The following is a 25,382-nucleotide window of genomic DNA, read 5'->3' on the forward strand; positions in this document are numbered from 1 at the left end:
TTGTCATTGGGAAGTAAAGAAGTACACAGGTCGTAATAATTTAACGCTCCTCTACAGTGATTGTCGTTACGAAGTAACGAAGTACAAATAGTACGTTACTTAACGCCCATTTGAGTCTTGGATAGTATATTCAAGTGGTTTATTGCTCAAGATGTTCCAAAATTGTCCAAAAAATGTAAGGGCTTAAAATGATTAGGCTACCTATCCCAACTGGTCCTTAATTCTTTTCATGCACGAATTTTATTGTTTATTTTTAAAAACCCTTACACTCATTTAACTCATTGTCTGCCATTCTTGGCGCGAGACGTCCAATCCATTTTGACTGGGACAGGAGAATGAACAAATGTCATCTTTTGATTGCTTCTAGCCTCACCTCGTTAAAATGGATTCGATGTCTATTACCATCAAAAGTTGTTTTCAATATCAATTTCCCTCTTGAACTACCACAACACATATTCTGTTGCATCAGCTGGCAGCAAAGGAGTTTAACTAATGATAACCTTTGAATAGGTATCTACTGTAATGACTACAATCCCTGAAAAAGTTAAATCACTGCCGAGTTTTTTAGAGGGGTTAATTGTATTACTGATGTAATTTTTGCATAAAGACCTATAACATACTGTACTGTAAGTGTACTTTAACTGCAACTTAAAGGGTCCCTTTAATCAGATAAGAGGTACAAGAATGGATGAGCATGAGCTGTAGTAAAAGCTGCTACTGACTGCGAGGGTTAGCAGTAAATGGTCACTGCCAATTCTCACTTTTACAATGGATTGGATGTTAGTCGCCATCATTAGCAGCCAATGAGTTAATTTATGGCAGAATAGTGATGTCGCGTTGATGTTGCGTGTTCCCCGTACTTGCATGGCAGCTTAAATTTTGATGATATTCCCGCATAGGTTTATTGGGAAATTCTAGATAAATTAGCAAATTGATATTTTATGAGTGAGTTGACTTTGGGACACAACTTTACAATCACGATTTGTAGGTATTATTCATATTAGCTACAGCTGAAACTGACCAAATCAACGCTGAATTTAGACAATATTTTACAGTTCGCGGGGGCGCAAAACAAGATAGGACCAGAGATCAGACAATCGATCGGAAGCGTTCAAGAATTTATTAAACACAAAGCAAAACACGCGATCGCTGAAAAAGGGAACAAAAGGGGTTGGTGACAATATGTCGACATGGATCAATAATGCAAAACTAAGCGGTGGGCAGAGGGCCTAAAAACTACAAAAGTATACTCAATACCTGCACAAGGTAGAGGATCACAAAACAAAGGCGCCAGACGAACAGAATGGCAAATACAAAGCGACTCGAAAGTAGTATGTGTCAAATGGCGTACAGCAAGTTAATATCTCGGCACCGTTGTCTTGGATAGCTGGCGGTTATATCCAACTGCTGTGGAGGTGGAATTAGCTGCAGGTGCGATGAAGGGAACGCCCCCTCAGCCAGTTCTGTAACAAGACACAATCTAACCAGCAGCAGATTGTGACACAACCAATGGTAGGAACCAAACATTTTAAACATTTATATTCCACAAACGACTGTAATTTTTTAACCGCTGTATATGGCACACTTGGCTATAAACCACACCGACCAAAATGACAAGAAGTCTATTTGTTCATATACCGTATTGGCCCGAATATAAGACAGTGTTTTTTGCATTGAAATAAGATTGAAAAAGAGGGGGTCGTTTTATATTCGTGGTCTAGACATTATACCCATTCACAACGCTAGATGACGCCAGATATCATTGAAGCGATGTTCTGTTATGACAGATCTCAGCTACTTTCCCCATTCACGACGCTAGATGGCGCCAGATATCATTGAAGCTATGTTTGGTCATGACAGATCTCAGCTACTAGTTTAACCAGTTTGCATTATTTTATTGCAATGTTTTTCCTTGTTCAGATCTGTTTCAAAGGCTACAGTTACAGTTAGACTTCACTTTGATGGTTAATGCAGTTACTGCAATTTTGTTGTTTAATTTACATTTCAAAAACCAGAAGCCATTCATTTATGAATGTGATTGCACTTTAGTTTACATATTTAAATGTTCAGATACTAAGGTTTGAATGAGGCAAAATAACATGCTTTTTCTCTCAAATATATTGTTATAATCATTTGTTTCAAATGTACTGTAATTATTTTCTGTATAAAAAATTATTTGGTTTTCTAAAAGTCTTTTTCAAACTTCAGTCTTGAAAAAGAGGGGGTCGTCTTATAATCAGGGCCGTCTTATATTCGGGCCAATACGGTATAAACCACACCAGACTATCAGCTGTTGGTGTTTTCATTGTGTTACGGGATATTTACACCAAGAGAAATGCAGCTCATTAGCCTGTAAAATACACATATAAGCCCCACTGGACTTTGCACTGGACCGTTCAAAGCTGGGGTAAAAAGTAGCCGAGTATAGTCTGAAGATGACGGTGTATCATCATAGAAACCAAATACCAAAGGTAAAGTTGTAACTAAGAACAAACTTCACTCATAACTATTTTGAATGTTAAATTTAACTCTCAATCAATTATTTCTGTATGCTATACAAATGAATCAATGTTACATATGTATACATCCATGGTTGAAGTTTATGTAGTCCAAAATGTGTAATGACTTGGGAAAAAAAACCAAATAGGCAGAATAAATATTTCTATTAAGAGAACGAGGATGGTGGAGATGATTCCAAATAGTATTAGAACATTTGGCAAAACGGAGGGAAATTTATTTTTTCATTTGTGTAATATAATATTTATTAAACAATATTTTTAAAAAGGAGTATCATTACAAAAAACTATCAGCGAACCTGAGCCAACACTCCCAATTTAGACCAAAAACAAAACGATGAACATCTACTGTGTGTAAAACTGCACAACAAAATAATCTATGTAATCCACTATATCCATTCATTCAGGTCTTATAGTTGTGTGCTTCTAAAATTACATTTGTGGTATTCCAAGAAGCACGAAACCTTAAGGGATTTTTTAAAAAAAAGTTCATATATGTTAATGTTTCCCACATAAGGAATTCACATAACATGTTATTCCAGTTTAATGCATGCAGAACTTTCCTCTAGTTATAATTAGGTAAGCATTTCCAAATGAAAAAAATGCAGATACATATGCAAGTAGTGGATTGGTCAGAATGAGGGGATATGAAAGTTCAACTTTTGCAGTTATTGAGTTTAAACATAAACCTCTTCTGAACTATTCAGGAAAACATTCTCTGCCTTGACTGTCCTAGTTCAGCGTGTTGTACTTGAACTCAGTTTACACTGTCAACTCGTTTAATGTTGGTGTGTGTTTTGCTGAAGGATTCCTGAACATGGCTAACTACTTTTGTGCATAAACAATCTGTGTTGTGGAGGAAACATAGTGTTAACCTCAATATAAAGGCAAAAAACAAAAACCTGGCTGGCAAAAGCATGTAAATAATGTGAGTTCATTCCCCTTAAGCAGCAGCAGCAGTTTAGGGTTAAGTCCAGATGCTGATACCAAGACAATGGTTTCATAGCAAATAAAATTACATATAGAACAGTGTGTGCTAGGTTATTACAATTCAAATCATACTTTCTGTATTGTATAAAATAGTGTTTCCTGTTTAAGGAGTTCCTGCACAAAGTCTCACTTGGCGATAGTCTTATCTGAAGGATTAGGTTTTCAGGCAAACGTCAAGTGAGGTCCTTACAACACTGGAAATTCTGCAAATAAATACATTTGTTTTAATTACTGTATATAAAATGCTTCTTTATGTTTTTGCTTCATTAATTGCATCTGCCATGTCGTAAATAGACTATAACACTGAATGTATGTATCTATATGACTGCATGTGTAGCCCCACATGAATATATCTTATACTAATGCTGTTTGTCAGTATGTACACCAGAAAGAGCTGGCTATCTACATTTTAAAACTTTGCTATTTGGGGTGACTAGCGACAGTGAGTTCATCAGTAGCTAAATAGCTGGCAGGGATATTCTCGGGTCATTTATTTACCACCCATCTACTCCTTTTAAAGTGAAACAAGAGATTTGGTTATAGCATGATTTGTTCATAAATACATTGTTCATATTTAATGATAATTGCTAAATACGTGCAAAACTTGAGAAGTTACGTAGATGTAAGGATATAGAGTTGAAGCAGTGGCCCCTAACTTAATTTATTGGGGGACTGCTGGAAAAGTCTGGGTGAGATTGGGGTGAATAAAGTATTCCCCCCAAAAGGGACTAAAATGGCTAATTCACTTTGGCTGATTAATTGGTAAAAACTTAAAACACCACCAAAAGCTATCATTAGAATAAATGGATGAAAGAACCGACCGACCGACTGACCAACCAACCCCTTTGATTCATTGTTAATTTTTTTTTACTTGTTTTATCATTCTTAAGTTATTTCTAAAAGACCTTTCATTTATTCAGATTATATATATATATATATATATATATTTTTTTTTTTAAATTCCCATTACTGTTTTTTAAACATATGTTTATTATTCTCTATATATTGCTATGTTTATCTTATTTGTGTTCTATTTACAGTGGGGCAAATAAATATTTTTTCAACCACTACGTAATTGTGCAAGTTCTCCCACTAGAAAATACTAGAGAGGCCTGCAATTGTCAACATGGGTAAACCTCAACCATGAGAGACAGAATATAGAAAAAAAACGCAGAAAATCACATTGTTTGATTTTTGAAGAATTTATTTGCAAATCATGGTGGAAAATAAGTATTTGGTCAATACCAAAAGTTTATCTCAATGCTTTGTTATGTACCCTTTGTTGGCAATAACGGAGGCCAAACGTTTTCTGTAATTCTTCACAAGCTTTTCACACACTGTTGCTGGTTATTGTGGCCCATTCCTCCATGCAGATCTCCTCTAGAGCAGTGATGTTTTGGGGCTGTCTTTGGGCAACACGAACTGTCAACTCCCTCCGCATGTTTTCTATGGGGTTGAGATCTGGAGACTAGCTAGGCCACTCCAGGACCTTGAAATGCTTCTTAAGAAGCCACTCCTTTGTTGTCCTGGCTGTGTGTTTGGGATCATTGTCATGCTGAAAGACCCAGCCATGTCTCATCTTCAATGCCCTTGCTGTTGGAAGGCGGTTTTCACTCAAAATGTCTCGATACATGGCCCCATTCATTCTTTCCTTTACACAGATCAGTCGCCCTGGTCCCTTTGCAGAAAACCAGCCCCAAGGCATGATGTTTCCACCCCCATGCTTCACAGTGGGTATGGTGTTCTTCGGATGCAATTCAGTATTCTTTCTCCTCCAAACACGAGAACCTGTGTTTCTACTAAAAAGTTCTATTTTGGTTTCATCTGACTATAACACATTCTCCCAGTCCTCTTCTGGATCATCCAAATGCTCTTTTGCGAACCGCAGACGGGCCTGGACGTGTACTGGCTTCAGCAGGGGGACACGTCTGGCAGTGCAGGATTTGAGTCCCTGGCGGCGCATTGTGTTACTGATAGTAGCCTTTGTTACTGCGGTCCCAGCTCTCTGTAGGTCATTCACTAGGTCCCCACGTGTGGTTCTGGGATTTTTGCTCACCGTTCTTGTTATCATTTTGACGCCACGGAGTGAGATTTTGCATGGAGCCCCAGATCGAGGGAGATTGTCAGTGGTCTTGTATGCCTTCCATTTTGTAATAATTGCTCCCACAGTTGATTTCTTTACACCAAGCTTTTTACCTATTGCAGATTCAGTCTTCCCAGCCTGGTGCAGGTCTACAATTTTGTCTCTGATGTCCTTCAACAGCTCTTTGGTCTTGACCATACTGGAGTTTGGAGTTTGACTGACTGAGGTTGTGGACAGGTGGCTTTTATACCGATAATGAGTTAAAACAGGTGCCATTAATACAGATAACGAGTGGAGCCTCGTTAGACCTTGTTAGAAGAAGTTAGACCTCTTTGACAGCCAGAAATCTTGCTTGTTTGTAGGTGATCAAATACAAATTTCCACTCTAATTTGGAAATAAATTCTTTAAAAATCAAACCATGTGATTTTCTGTTCTTTTTTTGGTCCTAATTCTGTCTCTCATGGTTGAGGTTTGACAATTACAGGCCTCTCTAATCTTTTCAAATAGGAGAACTTGCACAATTGGTGGTTGACTAAATACTTATTTGCCCCACTGTATGAAGGGGGAAAATGCTTTGAAACTGTAGAGTTATTGAGGAGCTTGCATTGGCTGATAGACCCTAAAATTCTCCTTACTTTTTAAGTTTATTATGTATTATTTATGTATTTTTTGTTTGTAAGTTTCCGCTCGCTCTCTACTTATTTTTATTTTTTAAAATTAAATAAAAAAATAACTTCCATTTATTATGTGATTGTAATTTCTGTGTTTGGATGAATGATTATTCCTTTGGCTTGTCTGTTATGTTCTGTTAATGTGGATGTATTATAAAAAAAAATAATAATAATAGGAAGTAATAAACACATTTTTTAACTTCCATTTATTATGTGATTGTAATTTCTGTTGTTGGATTAATGATTCTTCCTTTGGCTTGTCTGTTATGTTTTGTTAATGTGGATGTATAATTTAAAAAAAATAGGACGAAGTAATAAAAATAAAAAAAAAACGAACAAAAACAAAACAAGACTGACATTGATGCTTTCAAAACTAAGTGCATTGCATCTACATTGAGCAGTAAGTGATTTTTTTTTTTTTTTTTTTTTTTTTAAAGGTTACGGCAACAGATAAAAATAATATATTTGCTATAACTATCTTCTACATTTATTTTTCGACAAAATTGGATTGGTAATACAATCAGGAATAAATATTACTTTGAAATGACAAAACATTCTAATCGACTTCCTGTGTTCAGTGGGCGGACATGACTCACATGCGCCCAATGTGATTGGTGGATGAGTAGTACAGTGTTACTGGGCGCTCGAGCCTGTCAGACATGTTATTTAAAGATTACTGTTTAAAGCAAACGACGGTGCAGTCTCGCTATGCACAGTTTACTTCAGCTCTCTTCGGTTCTTCGAGAGAATTCCCCATGTCCCGCTGGTGAGTTGTTTGACAGCGTGACGTGAAGCTGCAGCGTGTCGTTAACAGCTGTCTGCATTTGTAACGCGTGAAGCCATTTCTCAAGCCTGATTGGCTGAGATGTTACATTGCCATTTAATCCGTTTTCACGCTTGTGGAAGTATGCAAACTCCCGTTTATTATTGTCAACCACATGCAGAATGTGTGAGACAAGAATAGTTTGGAGTGGTTATATGTATTGCAGTGGCTATTTCTGTAGGATTGAACTGTATAAACCCCAGTAAATAACTTTGGACATTGTTTTTCTGTAAATGGTATTTTTGTTATGATTACCATCTAAAAAACTGCATGACCTTCAGTGTTAATTCAATCTGGTTTCTGTTATTTCTCTTGACATACAAAGAAATGACACTGAACCCAATTAAGTCCTTCAAACTGGAGCTGGATGGTGAAGGAGATGCTGCCTTCACTGCTGGAGAGGTTGTGTCCGGCCAGGTGTTGTTGGAGCTCCACAGGGACACCAAAGTGCACTCCATGAAGGTGCAAGGACGAGGTGTCGCTACGGCACACTGGTTGGAGAACCGTGGCATGAACTCTGTCTACAACGACTACACCTCCAGGTTGACTTACTTCAGGAAGAGGCAACATCTGATTCGAGGTCAGTGTCGTAGCAGAAGTAGTGTTCAGCAGCCAGAATGTGATTATGTTAACTCTTTACCGCGCAAGTGACAATTTTTGGTAATTAACCCTGGTCTTGTATTAGGAATCAAATCAACCCATATTTTTGCTAGTGGATTAAATTTGATTTGTAAATTAACTTGGCCTAAAAATACTAAACCTTTGCAGTATGTTGTTTTCGGGTCAAGATTGACCCGTTTACAAGTTTGGGTATGTCAAAAGTAACATTGATTTTTGCATACAAAAATTTGAAAATGGGTCAATTCTGACCCCAACACAATAATCTGGGTTTAAAAAAAAAAACACCAAAGATCTGGTGTCCAAATACATAGACATCAAATTTTGGGCCATGCACTCTATGTATGTATGTACCAGTATGTATGTAAATGTATATGATTTTTTTCATAATATATAACCAGTGCTGTTACAGTTACAAATTACTTCTCCCAAAAAGTACTGTAATTGTGTTAGTAACTCAGTTACCTGAATGTAAGAATAATTTACTATTTTATTTTAGTTACTTGGCAAAGTAACTGGTGTTATGTTTCATGTTTTTTTGTTTTTTTTTCATTCCAAAAAACAAAAAAAAATCGGCCACACTATGCAAATTTCAAAGGGTTTTTGGCACAATTGGCCCGAGCCCAATTCTTTACCCTAAACTTAACTAGACAAAGGGGTATTGCGGATATTGCGATAACTAGATAGTAACCTTTGCTATGTTTGAATGTCATTTAATGTTGTGAATCAACCGTTAAAGTTGTTAAAATTGTTCCCGTTATTGCATTACTTCCCTTCTGTCTACTTTCGACATGTGAAACTTTTAAAACTTTCATCATATAAAGAAAGATTCAAGTCAGGGTTTTGCCGATTTAGGAGTATTTTAGATAAAAAGTAACTCAGGTTCGCAAGGAAGGTTCTCTACAACAGAGCCTTCCTGAGAAGTCTACTGCTTTAAGATGGCAGCTGTTTACTAATGCTTGTGAGTCTATCAATTCGTATCTAATTCTCTATATATCATCAGACATGTGATATCTATCGTAGCATCATGTAGGCGTAGTTTGTAGGCTATCGGCTACAGTCAGTTATTATTGGAGCCACCTAGCATCGCGTTTGCAACGGCGTCAAAACTCCCGTTCCTCCTCCCCACTCCCGCTCTGCTTTCTCCGCGAGTCCGTGTCTCTCACTTTTTCATGTTATTCAACCAAAGTAGTAATGCAATGTAACGCACGCCTTTATATCAGTAGCGGTAACGACGTTTCAAAGATGAGAAAAGTAATTAATTAGATTACTCACTACTGAAATAAAATAACACCAGTCCGTTAGTGACGCCATTATATTCTAACGCCGTTATGAACAACACTGTATATAACTCATTTTCTGCCACCGATAAACAATAGACATCAAATTAATTTAAAGTGGGAGGAGTGGCAGTGATTACTCATGTTTCGGTGCCATTTCATCATCATTTGCATTTATTCCCTTTTTTCTTTTAAATAATAAAATTAAAATAGAAAATAATGTGCAGTTTTATTTATTTAAAACATGTTTTAAAAAATAACTGGAATAAATAATTTCTATTTTATGTTTTAAAACATTTTCAAAACAAAACAAAAAAAGACATCTAAATTAATTAATTAAATAAATATTTACTATAACTACATTCACTGTCAAGCCAAGGTATACAGCATGTATATTCACAGAGTAGGTGACCTAGTAAAGACGGTAAGGTAGTAAAGGTGGTGATGGTAGGGGGGGGAGCAATTACATGTAGATGATAATAAAAACACCCATTAACTGCTTTAGACTTCAAATCCATTTATGACTAGGAGGGCTAGACACCCACATGTGTCAAACCGGTCCTCACAGGGCCGCATTGGGTGCGGGTTTGTATTCAAACCCATCAGGAGAACAGCCTTTCACCAATCTGGTGTCTTACAATTGATTGCAGTCAGGTGCTGCTTGCTTTAGTAGAAACCTCATTGGTTGAACTTTCTGTGCTGGATCTGTAGGAACAAAGACAAGGACCCACTACAGCTTTTTGCGGAATCGGTTTGACACCCATGATTGGATGTTTAGCGCTGTCAATGGCAGCAAGTGAGTTCAATGAGTTCCTTATAAAGGGTTAATAAAATAACTCATGCCTGAGGCTGAGACTAATTATACTAATAAAAAATGTAATCTTGCGAAGTTGAATGTGTGTTTAGGACGTTTTATATTGATAAAATAAAAGAGGTATTCATGTTACAGAATTTGAAAAAATATATATATTTATTCTGAGAGCTTCATGGCCATTTTACTTACACACATTTTCTGTGACACATTATAATTATAAGGCTTATCTTGCTGATTGGTTATAAGAATTTTATCCCGATTTAACATTTAGACCGATAACCGACTTGGACAAATTCTAACTCTACTGTTTATAGTCGTTTTTTTAAACATCTCTGCTGTCACATGTCAACTGCATGGTGGGCAGCCATCATCTCTTGCAATGTGTGTATACAATAGTGATTCTCAACCACAATATTCCACATGAAAGAGCTTCACGTGTGATGTGCAAAGTGACCGAGTTGTACTTGATTGATCAAACTATTATTTCTTTACTACTATTAATGTTCGTTTATGCAACCATGCCAGGGGCAGTGACAGGACGAACAATTCAATACATTTCCACTAGATGGCAGACTTATATATCTGTGCGTGTATATGTATAATATACGTATATATATGCCTTCAGTGGGAATCTACAATCTAAAGAGTCATGAAAATCAAGGAAACGTATTGAATGAGAGGGTGTTTTCAAACTTTTGGCCTGTACGGGGTGCGTGCGTGTGCATGCCTTGTTCCACCAAAGATAGGAAAACACTGGCATAGAAATCTCAGAACTTGGACTTCAGTCAACCAGCTGAGAAATGAAAACAAATCCATGAATTGACAGATCATAGTGCAAAGTCCAAATAGTTTTACAGATATGAATGTAATTTAACCTGGGATTTTAAAAAAAAAAAATATATATATATATAATACCAAGTAGATAAACAATAGATGCTAGTTAATGTTTCATAAAATGTTTGAACTCTGCTGTTTGGTTTGAACCAACCTTATGGTTAGACTGGCAATGTATTTGCTATAAACAGATAAGACTTAGATAAATGATGAATCATTTTTCTTTTATGGACAACTGAGATTGAGCCATCAAAATTGACACGTAAATGCAAATTTAAATGATCACTTATCTTTTTAATGAACATTTACTATACAGCGTGGCGTAGTAGTTACTATAAAAGGTGGCCTAATTACCTAAGGGAAAACGAATGTTTTCAACATTATCAGGAGACCCATTTTCCCTTCCTGCCTATTCTTTATTTGTGAAAATTCGGAGTGTTTTAACAGGACAAATGGAACATTTTTTTTTCTTTCTTTTTTCAATAGGTACGTATTTATAATTGTGTGTGTTTATAGTTGCAATGTTTACAAGTTAGTCAAAACAGGATTGAGGATTGAGGGCAATTAGGAAGGAGCACAGCACGGGTGGGGGTAGTTTTAAAAATGCAGGTTTGCATTACCATGACGACAATTAAAACAAAACTAAGGCACCCTCTGCTTGCCCACTTCAGCACACAACTAGATAAAACAATTAACACTATTTCACGAATTGGAATTTTGTCATTTACCTTACATTTTTCTTTTCCAAAATGTCTGTTTATTGTGCATGTTTATTTTATGACATATCGATTAAGTCAAGATGTTATCCTCAAAAGAAACACATTTAATTAATATTTCTGGCATTTCACTTCACATCTTTTACAGTTACATTTCTAGTGTTGTAACAGTCAAGACCGGTCTTACTCTTGGTTTTCTGTTTAGACTATTTACCGTAATTTTCAGACTATATGGCGCACATGACTATAAGCCGCCACCCACCACATTTGACACAAAAACGGCATTTGTTCATAGATAAGCCATACTTGACTATAAGCCGCAGCTGTCCTCACTGTTGTATGGGATATTTACACCAAAATATACTAACCGCTAACACTTTATTTGACAGTGGCATCATAAGACTGTCATAACACCAAATGAACCACCATGAAGCTTTGACCCAATTGGCTCCAAAGCTTGATTGCTTCAAGAAACTTCATTTGGCCATCACTGCTCCCTTGGGGGAGACAGTCAACCTCTGCTGCCACCATCTGTCAACACTGTTGTCGTCCAACATGCCTCCTAGCATGCATTGCAGCGCTACGGATGTAAATAACAGTCAAAATTCATGTTCTCCGCTAATAATTTCTTCAGTTACTGTTCCAGTTGTATCATTAATTGCTAGTTATGGTATTTGGTAACTCTTTATTTGACAGTAGCATTATAAGACTGTCATAGGACCATCCTAATTATGACCAGTGTTTTTACTTTAAAAAAGTAATTAATTACAGTTACAAATTACTTCTCCCAAAAAGTAATTGCGATAGTAACTCAGTTACATGAATGTAAGAGTAATTAGTTACTTGGCAAAGTAACTAGTGATAATTTTGTTTTTTTTCTCCCAAAAAAAAAAAAAAAAAAAAAAAAAAAACAATGTGAAGCTTAAAGGGTTTGGGGGACAATTGGCCCTAGCCCAATTCTTTACCCTCCACTTAACTAGACACAAGGGTATTGCGATAACTAGCTAGTAACCTTTGCTATGTGTGGAAGTCATTTAAAGTTGTGAATCAATCGTTAAAGTTGTTAAAATTGCTCCCGTTATTGCATTAGTTCCCTTCTGTCTACTTTAAACATGTGTACGTTTTAAAACTGTTTCATCATTTAAAGATAGATTTAAGTTAAGATTTTGCCGATTTAGGAGCATTTTAGATTAAAAAAATTTTTTTTACTTAGGTTCGCTAGGAAGGATCTCTACATCAGGGCCTTCCTGAGAGGTCTACTGCTTTAAGATGGCGGCTGTTTACTAATGCATGTAGTCCTTAAAACATGTTGGCAATGCAGCAGTGTCTGTCATGTGCATCTAGTTATATAATATGATATCTACCGTGTCATGTGGGCGTAGTTTGTCGGCTGTGGCTACAGTCAGGTATTATTGGAGCCACCTAGCATCGCGGTTGCAACGACGTCTTCCCCACTCCTGCTCTGCTCTCGTCCCCGTGAGTCCGTTTCTCTCACTTTTTTTATTCAACCAACTTAGTAACGCATAGTAACGCACGCCTTTCCCGCCTCAGTAACGGTAACGGCGTTGCCAAGATGAGAAAAGTAATTAATTAGATTACTCATTACTGAAAAAAATAACGCCGTTAGTAACGCCGTTATATTGTAACGCCGTTATTAACAACACTGCCATGAGCATTTATGAATGCTTATGACAGATGTCATTTGGTGTCATCTGGCTAATTATCTCACTTTTGAATTAATGTAAAAGATCTGAGCTGGACATAAATGAAGTTAATGACATAATTTGCCAGATGACATTTAATGACATATGCCATAAGTATTCATTAATGCCCTTCATAGTGTTATGTCATAGTTATGACGGTCTAATGATGCAGCTGTCAAATAAAATGTTTCCTATTAACCCAAATAAATCAACAAATAAGCCTCACTGGACTATAAGCCTCAGGATTCAAAATGAGGGGGAAAAAGTAGCGCCTTAAAGTCTGAAAATTATGGTAAGTGTAGCACAGATCTGCTATTCCTTATCTTCATTAATGGGATAATCAGGAGGAGAACTTGGTTTTTAAAAAAATCTTTGTTTTTAAATACTGGTGTTTGTATATAGGATTTAGTGTTTGCAAGAATTTAGATGACAAAAGTCGTGTATTAGCATGTTGTGCTTTGAATGTCCCCCTGCCACGTAAGGGGCTACTTGACTGAATTTGATAGATTAGACTTCACTGACGTTAGAATGTAACGGCTCTACTAACGGCGTTATTTTCTTCAATAGTGAGTAATCTAATTAATCACTTTTCTCATCTTGGTAACACCGTTACCGTTACTGAGGCGGGAAAGGTGTGTGTTATGATGTTGGTTGACTGACGAGAGAAAAGTCTGTGAAAGACGGACTCATGGAGACGAGAGAGCAGAGCAGGAATGGGGAGGAGGCAAGGGATTGTGACGCCGTTGCAAACGCGATGCTACTATGCTAGGTCGCTCCAATAATACCTGACTGTAGCCGATAGCCTACAAACTACGCCCACATGATGCTTCGGTAGATATCACATATATACAGAACGAGATGCCAATGACAGACACGGCAGCATTAGCAACATTTATAATAAAGAACTAGATGCGTTAGTAAACAGCCACCATCTTAAAGCAGTAGACTTCTCAGGAAGGCTCTGTTGTAGAGAACATTCCTTGCGAACCTAAGTAACTTTTTATCTAAAATGCTCCTAAATCGGCAAAACTTAAATCTATCTTTAAATGATGACACAGTTTTAAAAATAGACAGAAGGGAACTAATGCAATAATGGGAGCAATTTTAACAACTTTAACGGTTGATTCACAACATTAAATGACTTCCGCACATAGCAAAGGTTACTATCTAGTTATCGCAATATCCGCAATACCCCTGTGTCTAGTTAAAGAATTGGGCTAGGGCCAATTGACCCAAAAACCCTTTACACTTCATTGTGTGACCTGTTTTTTGTTTTGTTTTTTTGAGAAAAACAAAAACATGAAAATTATCACTAGTTACTTTGCCAAGTAACTAATTACACTTACATTCAAGTAACTGAGTTACTAACGCAATTACTTTTTGGGAGAAGTAATTTGTAACTGTAATTAATTACTTTTTTAAAGTAAGATTAACAACACTGCTGACCCAAAACTCCTAGTCCTTTTGTTTGTAAAATGAATTTTAAAAAAGCGCAAATCACAGTTTTAAACGCGTTTCGCTGTTGGCCAGGAAGCCAACATGAGTTACCGGAAGAGATGTAATCAACGACACACGTTTTCGTGCACACAGCCCTCATTAGTGAGAGCAAGCACGGGGTGCATGCAAACTCCACACAGGAAATTTCAACCCCAAACCTAAAAACTGTTAGACACATGTGCTAACCACTAATCCAGCATAAAGACTTTTCCCTAACCTGGAAGTTCAAAAGAGTTTTACGAGCCACATTGATTTAGATAACACTGCAACACCGACTCTGGCACTGTCCATTACTAGTTTGGTACAATCCACAAATAGACATACTGAAGAGGAGAGGACAGTTGTTGTTTGGAATAGAACAGTGTCATGCTTCCGCAACGGTTCTCACATTCAAACATCCCCAGCCAAATTTTGCTCTGCAGCTGTGAACACTCTCTAACTGAACACCTGGTGGCAGTAAAGAGCTAACTCCCTGCTCCAGTGAACAGTGGCGTAAACAACTTTGTTTGCCAACTTTCAGACTGGTGGTTTAAAACTGAATAGAACTGAATTGAAGTGTGATTGATTAATTCTCCGAATTCAGTGTTTTTTTTCCTTCAAATAGATTCAGCTTAGAGCTGACTTTGGAGGGCATTGCAAGCGACCCAGTCCTCATAGTGACTTTAAAAGCATGCCCTGGAGTGTTCAGAAATCCTTCCAGGTAGTGAATAGGGCAGGAGCAAATCTGCTTTTTATTCAACCTAAGCTGCACGCGCCGCTCACCCTTGTGCTGACCTCTTATTTCGACTATCAAATCAAGTCCCCGTGCTTGGCCAAGATAATGTACCGCATGCCACCAAGGCAGGGGGGTTCCCTGTCTGAATTGCCCTCAAGTGTGTCTTTATTTAGAGCTCTGTAGCATTCTCAGAAGACCATGCTTTTTGCAGACCTCTAATTAGGAGTGGGAACCTTTTGGTACCTCACGTTACGTTACGATTTGCGATACAAAGCTCACGATAACGATCTGACCATATGGCGATACAACGATTATCGATACATTGGTCAGGAAATCATTCTAGGATATTCTACAAACAACTAAAAGACTGAAAAACAAGCTTCTGTGAATTGGAATGAGTTTATCACTAGATGTACAAACCATTTGAACTGGGAGGGTGACAGCGAATGAACATTCAAAGAATGTCCCTTCAAACGGATTGAAAGTCTATGGCCGTCAGTGGCAGCCAGTGCTAGGCAATGAGGTAATTTTGGGCCATTTAAAGTCATTTACCTGTTGATTTTCAGTTACTTCCTGTTGATTTTGGGGCATTTTATGGGTCACTTCCTGTTTATTTTGAGTTACAGTACAGGAAGTGACCTGGGAATCACCCAAATAAATTGGCAGTAACTCAAACTCAAAAGGAAATGACCCGTAAATGCCCTAAAAAGAACAGCAAGTAACCTGTAAATGCCCTGAAAATCAGACAGAACGACTGTGAATGCTCTGGTTTCGAATGAACGAAAGTTCCCAGTCTAAATGGATTGGGCTTGTAGCACCGTCAGTGGCAGCCTTAGGCAGGGCTGGCCCAGGCCATTTGGGGGCCCTAAGCAAAATAATGCAAAGGGGCCCATATTTTTGGCCTACCATTTCGTCACAGTGTACTGTGAAACCCATACATGCAATCCAACCCATACGTCCATATTTTGTATATTAATCAGATTTTGTTGCACTGCATACTTCAAACTTCTCACCCCAAATGATTGTCAGTACTTACAGTAGATAGCACCAAACCTTTTTCTAAAAGAGGAAAGAAAGAAGTTAAGGGAGAACTTTAATTTTTTAAAGCTTGTAATCAAGTATCAAAACTCATAAAAGTCAAATAAAGCAAACTGTAGTAAACAAAATAGAATATAAATTAAACAATTGCCAGATTGGGGCCCCCTAGTGGTCAGGGGCCCTAAGCAGCTGCATTGTCTGCGTATAGGCTGGGTCGGCCCTGGCCTTAGGGTTAACTGAGATACTATTATGGTGGAAGATTTTGGTAGAAACTTGTTGGTTCTTTTTTTTTTTTTTTTTTTTTTTTTTTAAACATTGACACTTTTTTAAAACGATATCTCGATTCTTGGCAAGAGCATATCGATAACCTTTTAGGATACAAAGTATCACGATATATCACCATTTCGATATTTTGTCACACCCCTACCTCTTATTGTGAACTAGACTTTTATTATTTCTGGAAATATATCTGTTCCAAGAGCAAATGTGCCTGTGGTTAAACACTGAAAGTGGTAGCAGTTGTTTTGCAAAGTGACATGCTTTGTGCATACTTTTGTTTGTGCGGTTGCACGGCAGTGTGCCCAAAAGTGACAGGGTCGACGCGGCGTAAACATTGTTATGTCCTGCCATCGTGAAAGTTTTCCTCTTCTGGGAGGTTGTATAGAACATACTTGGTAAAATATACGCCTATTTTCTTCGAAGTCCCTCGAAAGTCTAGTGATGAACGTCAAGGAAGTGTTTTCTTCGCTGCTACCTCCACACCCAGTCTGCATGTTTTTAATGTTGCCTTCGTCGTCTACTCGGAAATATGTGAATCAAGACAAGAGCGTCTAGCGTTTCAACAATGAAGTGGTGAAGGTTAAAGAAGTCAACAATTTTAATGAAAGATTCATTAGATGAATTCTTAGCAGTGTTTTGTCATTTGTTTCAGTTGCGTTTATTCCTGGCATGTTTTTTTTAACCGTCCGTTTCATTAGTAGTGATGTCTGGCGTAGACAAGGAATTGAATTGATTATTATTTTTGTAGGAAACTAATCCCCTCGAGGTAAAAATTGTTCTTAGATTAAATGGAGCCTTTGAAATGTAAAACAAAAATACAGGTGAAGTTTGGGGAAAACAAGTCCTGAAAAGTCGTTGCGAAGAAGCGGTACGTAAAGGTATCACCGCCCAGCCTTCAAGCCCTCTCCTGAGGCTTACATAATCAATCTACAGGACCGCCCCGCCCACTTTCTCCTCCTCCAAATAGGCCTCGAACCGAAACTGCAAAACAGTTTCAACTCTAAACAAGCAAGCGCCAACATCCCTTTGATCCCACTCGCTGCCCCGCACGCCGAAAGCAATCCCATATTAGCGTGGCAACAATGATTTTCGACAAGTTAAAAAAGTTGAACATCGTTTTCGACGCCCCGGACTTGGACTGTCCTCCCGTGTACAGCAGCGGGGACGTGGTATCCGGGCGTGTGGTGGTGGAGCTCACCGGGGAGAGCCGCGTGGATTCCCTGAAGCTCCACGCCGAAGGTTTCGCTAAAGTTCACTGGACAGAGTCTCGCTCGGCCGGCTCCAGCACCGCTTACACGCAGAACTACAGCGACGAAGTGGAGTACTTAAACCGGAGAGAAGTGCTGCTGCAGGCAGGTCAGTCCTCTCCTCTCCGTGGAAGGCTGCATCCCCTCATGTGCATCACAATAGGGTGATGGAGTTTAGTTGCTAAGTAGCAGTGGCTTTCAGGATTTTTGCTGATATTGCATCGAAACGGTGTAATGTACTTTAGTTCATTGCTTACCATTGACAACGATTCATTTAACCTGAGAGCATTGGCTGTGAATGCTCATCTTTCAGTGATATTTACGGCCCAGGACGTCCAATCTCTTACCAGCCTCTCCCAGTCAAAAGGGATTGAATGTGTAGCGCAGTCAAATGAGTTGAAGTTATTTTTTTACTTTTAGTCATTTATATATTGTTCTTTGTTTCAAGTTACTTCCTCAGTGAAGTAAAACTTTTGCTGAAGTGAGCAAGCTTCTTTTAGTATGTAATCAACTGTCAATAGTACAGTTCTAACATTTTCAAGCTATTCTTGGGTTGTTTTTGCCCATTCTGTCATTCACTGGGCACGCATGTTTGGTGAAAACATAAACAGGAAATTCACTGCCAAGGCTTCAGTCTTTTGTTGTGCGGCTCTCAGCTTTTTTCCTCGACTTTTTTGTTTGTTTGTTTTAAAGCTGCTGGAAATCAATCTAAAAGAACCATCGCGTGCTTATTGTTTGAGTTGAATGGCAAGAGAACATTTCTACAGGTGTATATGAACACATTAACCCATTTTGAAGCATCAATTGAATTGGATAGTGACATCAAATAGGAGTTTGGGGCAAAAAAGGGACAAAAACACATGGTGTGTTTTAAACAAAAACACGTGTTCGGGGGTTTTAACGGACACCGAGTGGGGGAAAAAAACAGATCAGTTGAGAAGTGCTCGAGGAAAACATGTTCCCTGTCAGCACAATGGCGCAGGAACCGCCCCTTGGAGAAAGCAGGCCAATGTGATTGTGGAGAATGAGAGCTCTATTTCAGAGTGTTATATGATTTCTGTTGCTTAGTTTTAACTCGTGTATGAATGTTGTTGGAGTGTCTTGGCCTCAAACTTTGATGATTTACAAATAAATAAATGCTAAAGCAGAGAAAAAAAGTTTAACAAGGATTAACTTTTATGATTGTTTGTAATATTTTGACTCAAGTTTCTGGCAAAAAAAAACATTTCAATGAAGAAATACAATTTACATAAGCCTAAGTCTAAATTTTATGGGTTTTGTTTGATTTGTCTTCTTCAGATAATGGCGAAGTGACCATCCTTCCTGCTGGCAGACATGAATTCCCTTTCAGTTTCCAGCTGCCAGAGGAGACACTGGTCACCTCCTTTGAGGGGAAACATGGTAGCATTCGTTACTGGGTCAAAGTCAAGCTACACAGACCCTGGGCCACCGTCAGGAAGATAAAAAAGGAGTTTACTGTCATTGAGCCCATTGACATAAACACACCAGCATTACTTGTGAGCCTCCTCATTCTTTCACTGTTATTTCACTCTGCTTTCCTCATTTTGAAGTAACTTGTTCATCATATTTTCGCTTTGTACTTCTATCAGGCACCACAGGCTGGAACAAAGGACAAGATGGCACGGACGTGGTACCGAAACTTTGGACAAGTTTCTGTCACAGCAAAGATTGACCGCAAAGGTTATACACCAGGTAAGATTATAAAAACTAAACAGTTTATCACTCAGGTAACTTAGTATGGGGAGTTCTATCAGTTCAAGAACTGATTAAGCACCGGCATCGTTTTAAAAGTGCTGAGTAGTAACCGGTATCAGATAAAACTCAAATGATATCCAACACTACCCTTGATATAGTAAGTCCACATATAAAATATTTTTACCCTCCACCACACTTTTAAGCTAATTGAAACTTCTTATAAAACACTTGGAATTCTAAGTATAACTGCTTATTACTTGTTCTACCTCTCTTGCTAAGAAGAAATAAGACTGCATCTCCTTAAAAAAGAGAGCAGTGACACCCATAGCTATACACAGTATTTTCTCTGCTCTATGGGAACTAGGGCTGCAGCTATCAATTATTTCAGTAGTCGATTAATCTTCAACTAATTAGTTCAAATAATCGAGTAATCGGATTAGGAACATTCGATGCCTTGATGTAAAACCGATGATGGTGAAGATTGCACTTTTAAACAGCATTAAATGGGTCTACAAAATAAAGGTTCCGAGTGTTTCTTCAAAATATGCAGAATTGCACTTTCATTTCAAAATAAATTAAAATACCTGAGCTTAGCCTCAAATTACATAACAAAAATAAATATATGAGGATCTAAGTACAACAAAAAACAAAACAAGACCGCTAGTTTGAATGGTATAAAATGTTAGCATTTTTTTACAATGCTCTTAACCAATAGTTTAAACACATATTGCTACAAAAAACGGCTAAATATATCTATAAACTAAATTAAAAATGCATTAAAAAGATATGAGCCCGAACAAAAACTTAGGTTGGTCTTAACAGGGAGCAGCTGGATTAAGCCATGTTAAATGAGTTACGTCATATTTACTGTTGCCACTGGAGGGCAGTGTATCCACCCAAATCAATAAAACTAAACACAAACACTTTAAAAACAAATTATTACAACGCTACTATAATTAAACGAGTACTCGAAGCAGCAAAATTTGATTCGAAACTTTTTTGTAATCGAATCACTCGAGTTAATCGATTAATCGTTGCAGCACTAATGGGAACGACCATTACTGCCTTTTCTTCTTGCCCTTTCCTATGTACCATTTGCATCCAGCATAGCTCAGTGCTGCCTGGGTTGTTCAGGCATAATTTTGAAATACACTTATGGGGCACAAGTCTGAGTTCAGACTTGCCTGTACTATGTACTGTAAAAACCTAAGAAACAAGATCGCGTTTTAAAAATAAGAGAGAAAGCTATAATTGTCTATAATGATTCTATGCCTTTGTATATATATATATGTTGTTTAGAAAATGAGTGAACCCTAATATTTCCTTCTGTTCCACAGGTGAAGTCATACCCGTTTTTGCTGAGTTTGACAACTCTACTTCGCGGTCGATTGTGCCCAAAGCGTACATCACTCAGACTCAGACGTTCATCGCTCGTGGTACCATGAAGCAGAAGCGGTCAGTGGTGGCCACTCTGAGCGGTGACGTGGTAGGCGCCAGGTGCAGAGAGACCTGGCACGGTCGGGCTATCAAGATCCCGCCCGTGGGTCCGTCCATCCTTCAGTGCCGCATCATCAAAGTGGAATACATGTTAAAGGTAAGCTAAGTCACCCGATATGCTTTTTGTCCTCTTTGAGACCTGCCTTCCACACGGACCTGACAGTTGTTTTTTTTTCCCTGATCTTCCATCAACAGGTGTGCGTTGATGTCCCTGGAACCTCCAAGCTGTTTCTTGAGCTGCCTTTAGTCATTGGCACAATTCCACTCCATCCGTTTGGAAGCAGGACTTCTAGCGTTAGCAGCCAGTACAGCGTCAATCTGGAATGGCTGCGTATGGCCATCCCGGAGCAGCCTGAGCGTAAGTTCCATTCATTGCATATATTGCAAATACTGTTTTCTAGATATATTGTGAGTCAATTTATGGATTAAGATTTCTATGTGAGAGTTGCCTTTTTCAGCAAAACTGTATTTGTTGGACTATACATCACACCTTTGTATCGGTTTCATGAGCCAACAAAATGCACAATGAAGAGGAAAAAAACAAAAACAAAACTTAAGTTGCATTTTTCTGGGAATTTTATTTCATCAGAGACCTAGAACAAATATTGTATATTACAATGATAATAAAATGGAGAGCTGCAGGCTAAATAGGCACCTGTTCACGTAACATGTTATTCAGATAACTAGCGTAAAGAACACAACATAACTTGCTTCCTGAGCTTTCGCTATCATTCCAAATCACTACCAGATCCTATAGTGTTCAACTTCAGTATCACTTCTAAACAACTCCACCAACCCTAGAACTAGAGGGCACACCGAAAGCGCCCTTCTTATGGCTGTCAATGTAATAGCACAAAAAAAAAAAAAACATGTCGCACGCCCAGACAAACTATTAAAAAAGTGTGCCTTGTAGTCCAGAAAACAAGGTATTACTAATCTTAATTCACACAAGTAACAGGATCACTTAAGATGATTGAAAAGCTTTGATTCATCTTGATTCATCAGATCACCAAATGATGCCAAGTTGTATCAGCGTTTAGTGGTCCAAAGGCCCAATGCCAACACATAAAACCATACTTTTTTGATGAGATTTATTAATTTGCTGACGAAGAAAGGCAGTAAAAAGTTTGAATCATTTCACATGCAGTGCTGAGTCGGCAACTTCATGTTTGGACTTGTTCTCGTCTGAGTCACACCAGCTTACTAAAATTGAAAACCTGTTTGCCCACAGCTCCTCCAGAGTACAGCTCTGTTGTGGCGGAGGGGGAGGCCGAGCAGTGCGGCGGCAACAACAACAGCAACAACGCGGCGGCTCCTCAGCCGGCCGAAGATCTGAGCGGGATCCTCGAGCGTCCCCTCATGGCTTTTGTGCAGGAGTTCCGCTTCCGCCCTCCGCCTGTGTACAGTGAGGTGAGACAGCCAACAACATGCACCTCCATTCAATACTCATCGTACTTTACAATGTAGAGTTTTTAATTACAGACATTCTTAAAGGTGTAGGGTTAAAACGTGCTTGACAGCCTGTGAATGCATTTTAGGTATCTTGAATTTCATTGGTGTGTATAAAGTTTATTTTCAACCTAAAAAAAAACAATGAGGAACTAGACATTAAATGCATTCTCTTCATTTCTACAGGTTGACCCCAACCCTCAGCCTTTCAACATGAGGCCTCGCTGCATGACGTGCTGAACTGCAAGACCCTGCCTGAGAGTCAAGCGATTTAGATTAATCCCATGAATCAGGAGTTCTACCTGATTCTTCCTCTTTGAAAAGTGGCACCTGGTGTTACCTGTGTCACTGAGAGACTGCGGTGAACGCCACCGTGAAAGTTGGCGGCGCCGCCACCACCGGGGGCTTAGACAGAGGAGCGACCCCCCGTTTTGTTTCCAGTCTTTACATGGACTCTTTGCGGTTCTGCTAAGATGGAAGCAGTGGCTATGCATCAGTGATTTTTATTTATATGTTTTAAAATCCTGGTGACGTGAGCTACAAACACTTCCTAATCAACAATTCCTTCGCCTGCATTGAGATTTGAGGAATTTGGGACACGTTGAAAGTGTGAGGTCAAGTGTCAAGTGCCTTGCTGTAAATTGACATGTTTACAATCACGTTGTCATTTTTAAATGGTGTAAAGAGAAGTGCAATTATTGTTCAGTCTCTACGTCCCTTTTACCAGGCTACACAATGAAAGCCGATATTAATGGTTAACCAAGCACATACTGTAAATGAAAGTGTAATGATGGTTGGAAAGAGAGATGTGTTTTATGCATGCAGTAAGAAATCTGTAAAAGGGAAAACCTTAAACATCTGTTGTTAAAGAGGAAGTTGTTAGGACAAAAAAAAAGAACAAAAACAGTTGTGTTGCGCAACATTGAAATGCCAGATAGTTAGTGGATGTTGAGTTTTGTTAGCACAAAGTAAAAAGAAAAAGAGCTGTTAGTTTTTATAAGTGCACAAAGCTTACTGATAAGCTCCCCTAGCTGCTAATAAAGAGGAGGCGACGCAGACCTCTGAAAGTTGGTAGCTTTTGATGGGAGCCAGATGCCTTCTTGGTCTGAACCACCTTGGGAAGATCAACCAGAACACACTTAAAATGAGCTTTAAGCCGGAGTTGCCTCTGGAGTGTATGGACAAAGAACATTCCAAATGCTACTCTGGGATTATGACTTTTCCTCATTTTCCAAAAATGTAAAACGGTAATGAGTAGGAAGTCTTCAGGGTCAGCTATATCATGCTATTGTCATGCATGGAACATGCAATGAATGTACTTGTGTACAAATATTAATGTTGGATCACAATCTTACCAAAGTTTGTTATTATTTTTTTTTCAAATAAACAATGCTGAATTAACATTGTCAACTTGTGCGCCTCTTTATTTTTAATGTTGCATGCGAATGAAATAGCACATGATGTTCAGAGAAGAAATGAGTCTAAACTCTATTCTTGCCAGAGGCACTTCTCACTGGAAGCAGGCCACACCCAGCAGATCAACAATTACAGGCTGAAATGTTGCCACTGACGATTCTTTTTGTGCACCTCAGAGGCCCGAAACCTCCATGAGCAGTTTTCCGAGTCCGCTAAGATTCATGTCACATTGAATGAAATGTGGATTTCATTTCCTCTTGGACTGTTTGTTCTGCCTCAGCGCTGATCCCGGTTATTTTTACTGTGTTTAAACAGAATGTATACACAGCTCACTGATTTGTACACTGTTACATAAAGCAATAAACATGGCTTAGGACCAAGTTACAGAAACCAAAAGTGGTGGGAAGTAGCGCAATACAAATACCTTGTTTATTGGAAAGATTTTTCTGTTATAGTATCTATACTTTTTATGATGACTTTTTAATTTTAATGCCTTTGAAAATAATGTTCAGGCTCATTACCCTTTTCAAACTTTGCAGATGACAGCATAAATTATTCTCTTTTTAAAAATGGCTTTAAAATATTAGTCTTGTTAAAAACATGCAGGTAAGATTTGTGTCTGTCCCCTACCATCTCAGTAAGAGCCCTATTGTTTTGTTTCCATAATAGTCTTTAGTGTCACAGGTTATCAGCACCAACATACAGTAATGCATGACAAAATACATTATAATACTGTAGAATTTTGTCATGGAACGATATTTCGGTTCATACACTATATTCACTGATTTAACCGTTTCATGGTCAGTCGTCACTACAGTGGACAGCTATTCAAAAGTTGACACTTAAGACCTTTAACCCTTAACTTAAATATTAGCAATTATTTTATTTTATTTTTTTAATTATGAATGTTAATATTTTTGTATGAAACAAAAAATAAAGTGTTAATAAAACCTAAATTAATCAATGTTAACAATAATATAAATACACTCAGGTTACGGCCCTAAGTAACACTCTAAAGCAGGCATGTCCAAAGTCCGGCCCGGGGGCCAAATGCGGCCCGTGGTCAAATTTCATCCGGCCCCCAGCATCTGTCATAAAATCAATAACATCTGGCCCGACCACAGACTTGGGGGGGGGCGGGGGGTGGGGGGGTGGGGGTGATGGATGCAAGTCAACACATGCATCTGCAGGTTCCATAAGAAAAAAAAACATGATTTAGCATGGGTTAAGGATATTAGAGCGCTTATTACACATATTCATTTTGACTTTTCTTTTCACAAATTTGAAAAAAATGGTTTCATTAGGACCTTATCTTCAAATTTTGGGATTCTCTGATAATTGCTTCATGTTGCAGGTATTTAAGGGCTAAGCAACATTACTCCGTGTGACCCTCTATTTCCAATTTTCTAAAATGGTGACAATCAACAACAAAAAAGTTGACTGTGATGGCTGACGCTTCAAGGATAGGTGGAAATAGGA

The 25,382-nt window shown here is 38.3% G+C and overlaps 1 protein-coding gene across 2 annotated transcripts; it reads left to right on the plus strand.

The window, feature by feature from the left end:
* The first annotated feature begins 6,883 nt into the window (after positions 1 to 6,883).
* On the plus strand, positions 6,884 to 23,893 carry arrdc2 (arrestin domain containing 2). 2 transcript variants are annotated; one of them, XM_057842068.1, is made up of 8 exons: positions 6,884 to 7,027; positions 7,410 to 7,664; positions 19,125 to 19,342; positions 19,436 to 19,538; positions 20,879 to 21,135; positions 21,234 to 21,396; positions 22,270 to 22,448; positions 22,674 to 23,893. In XM_057842068.1, exons 1-8 carry the CDS (start codon positions 6,970 to 6,972, stop codon positions 22,725 to 22,727), a joined length of 1,287 nt encoding a protein of 428 aa, XP_057698051.1. In that variant the 5' UTR covers positions 6,884 to 6,969; the 3' UTR covers positions 22,728 to 23,893. The 2 variants fall into 2 exon arrangements, with proteins under 2 accessions (XP_057698051.1, XP_057698052.1); XM_057842069.1 differs by lacking the exons at positions 6,884 to 7,027; positions 7,410 to 7,664 and adding an exon at positions 17,460 to 17,934.
* The last annotated feature ends 1,489 nt before the right edge of the window (positions 23,894 to 25,382 follow it).

This window comes from Corythoichthys intestinalis, chromosome 7 (genome assembly GCF_030265065.1).
Source record: "Corythoichthys intestinalis isolate RoL2023-P3 chromosome 7, ASM3026506v1, whole genome shotgun sequence".
NCBI lineage: Eukaryota > Metazoa > Chordata > Actinopteri > Syngnathiformes > Syngnathidae > Corythoichthys > Corythoichthys intestinalis.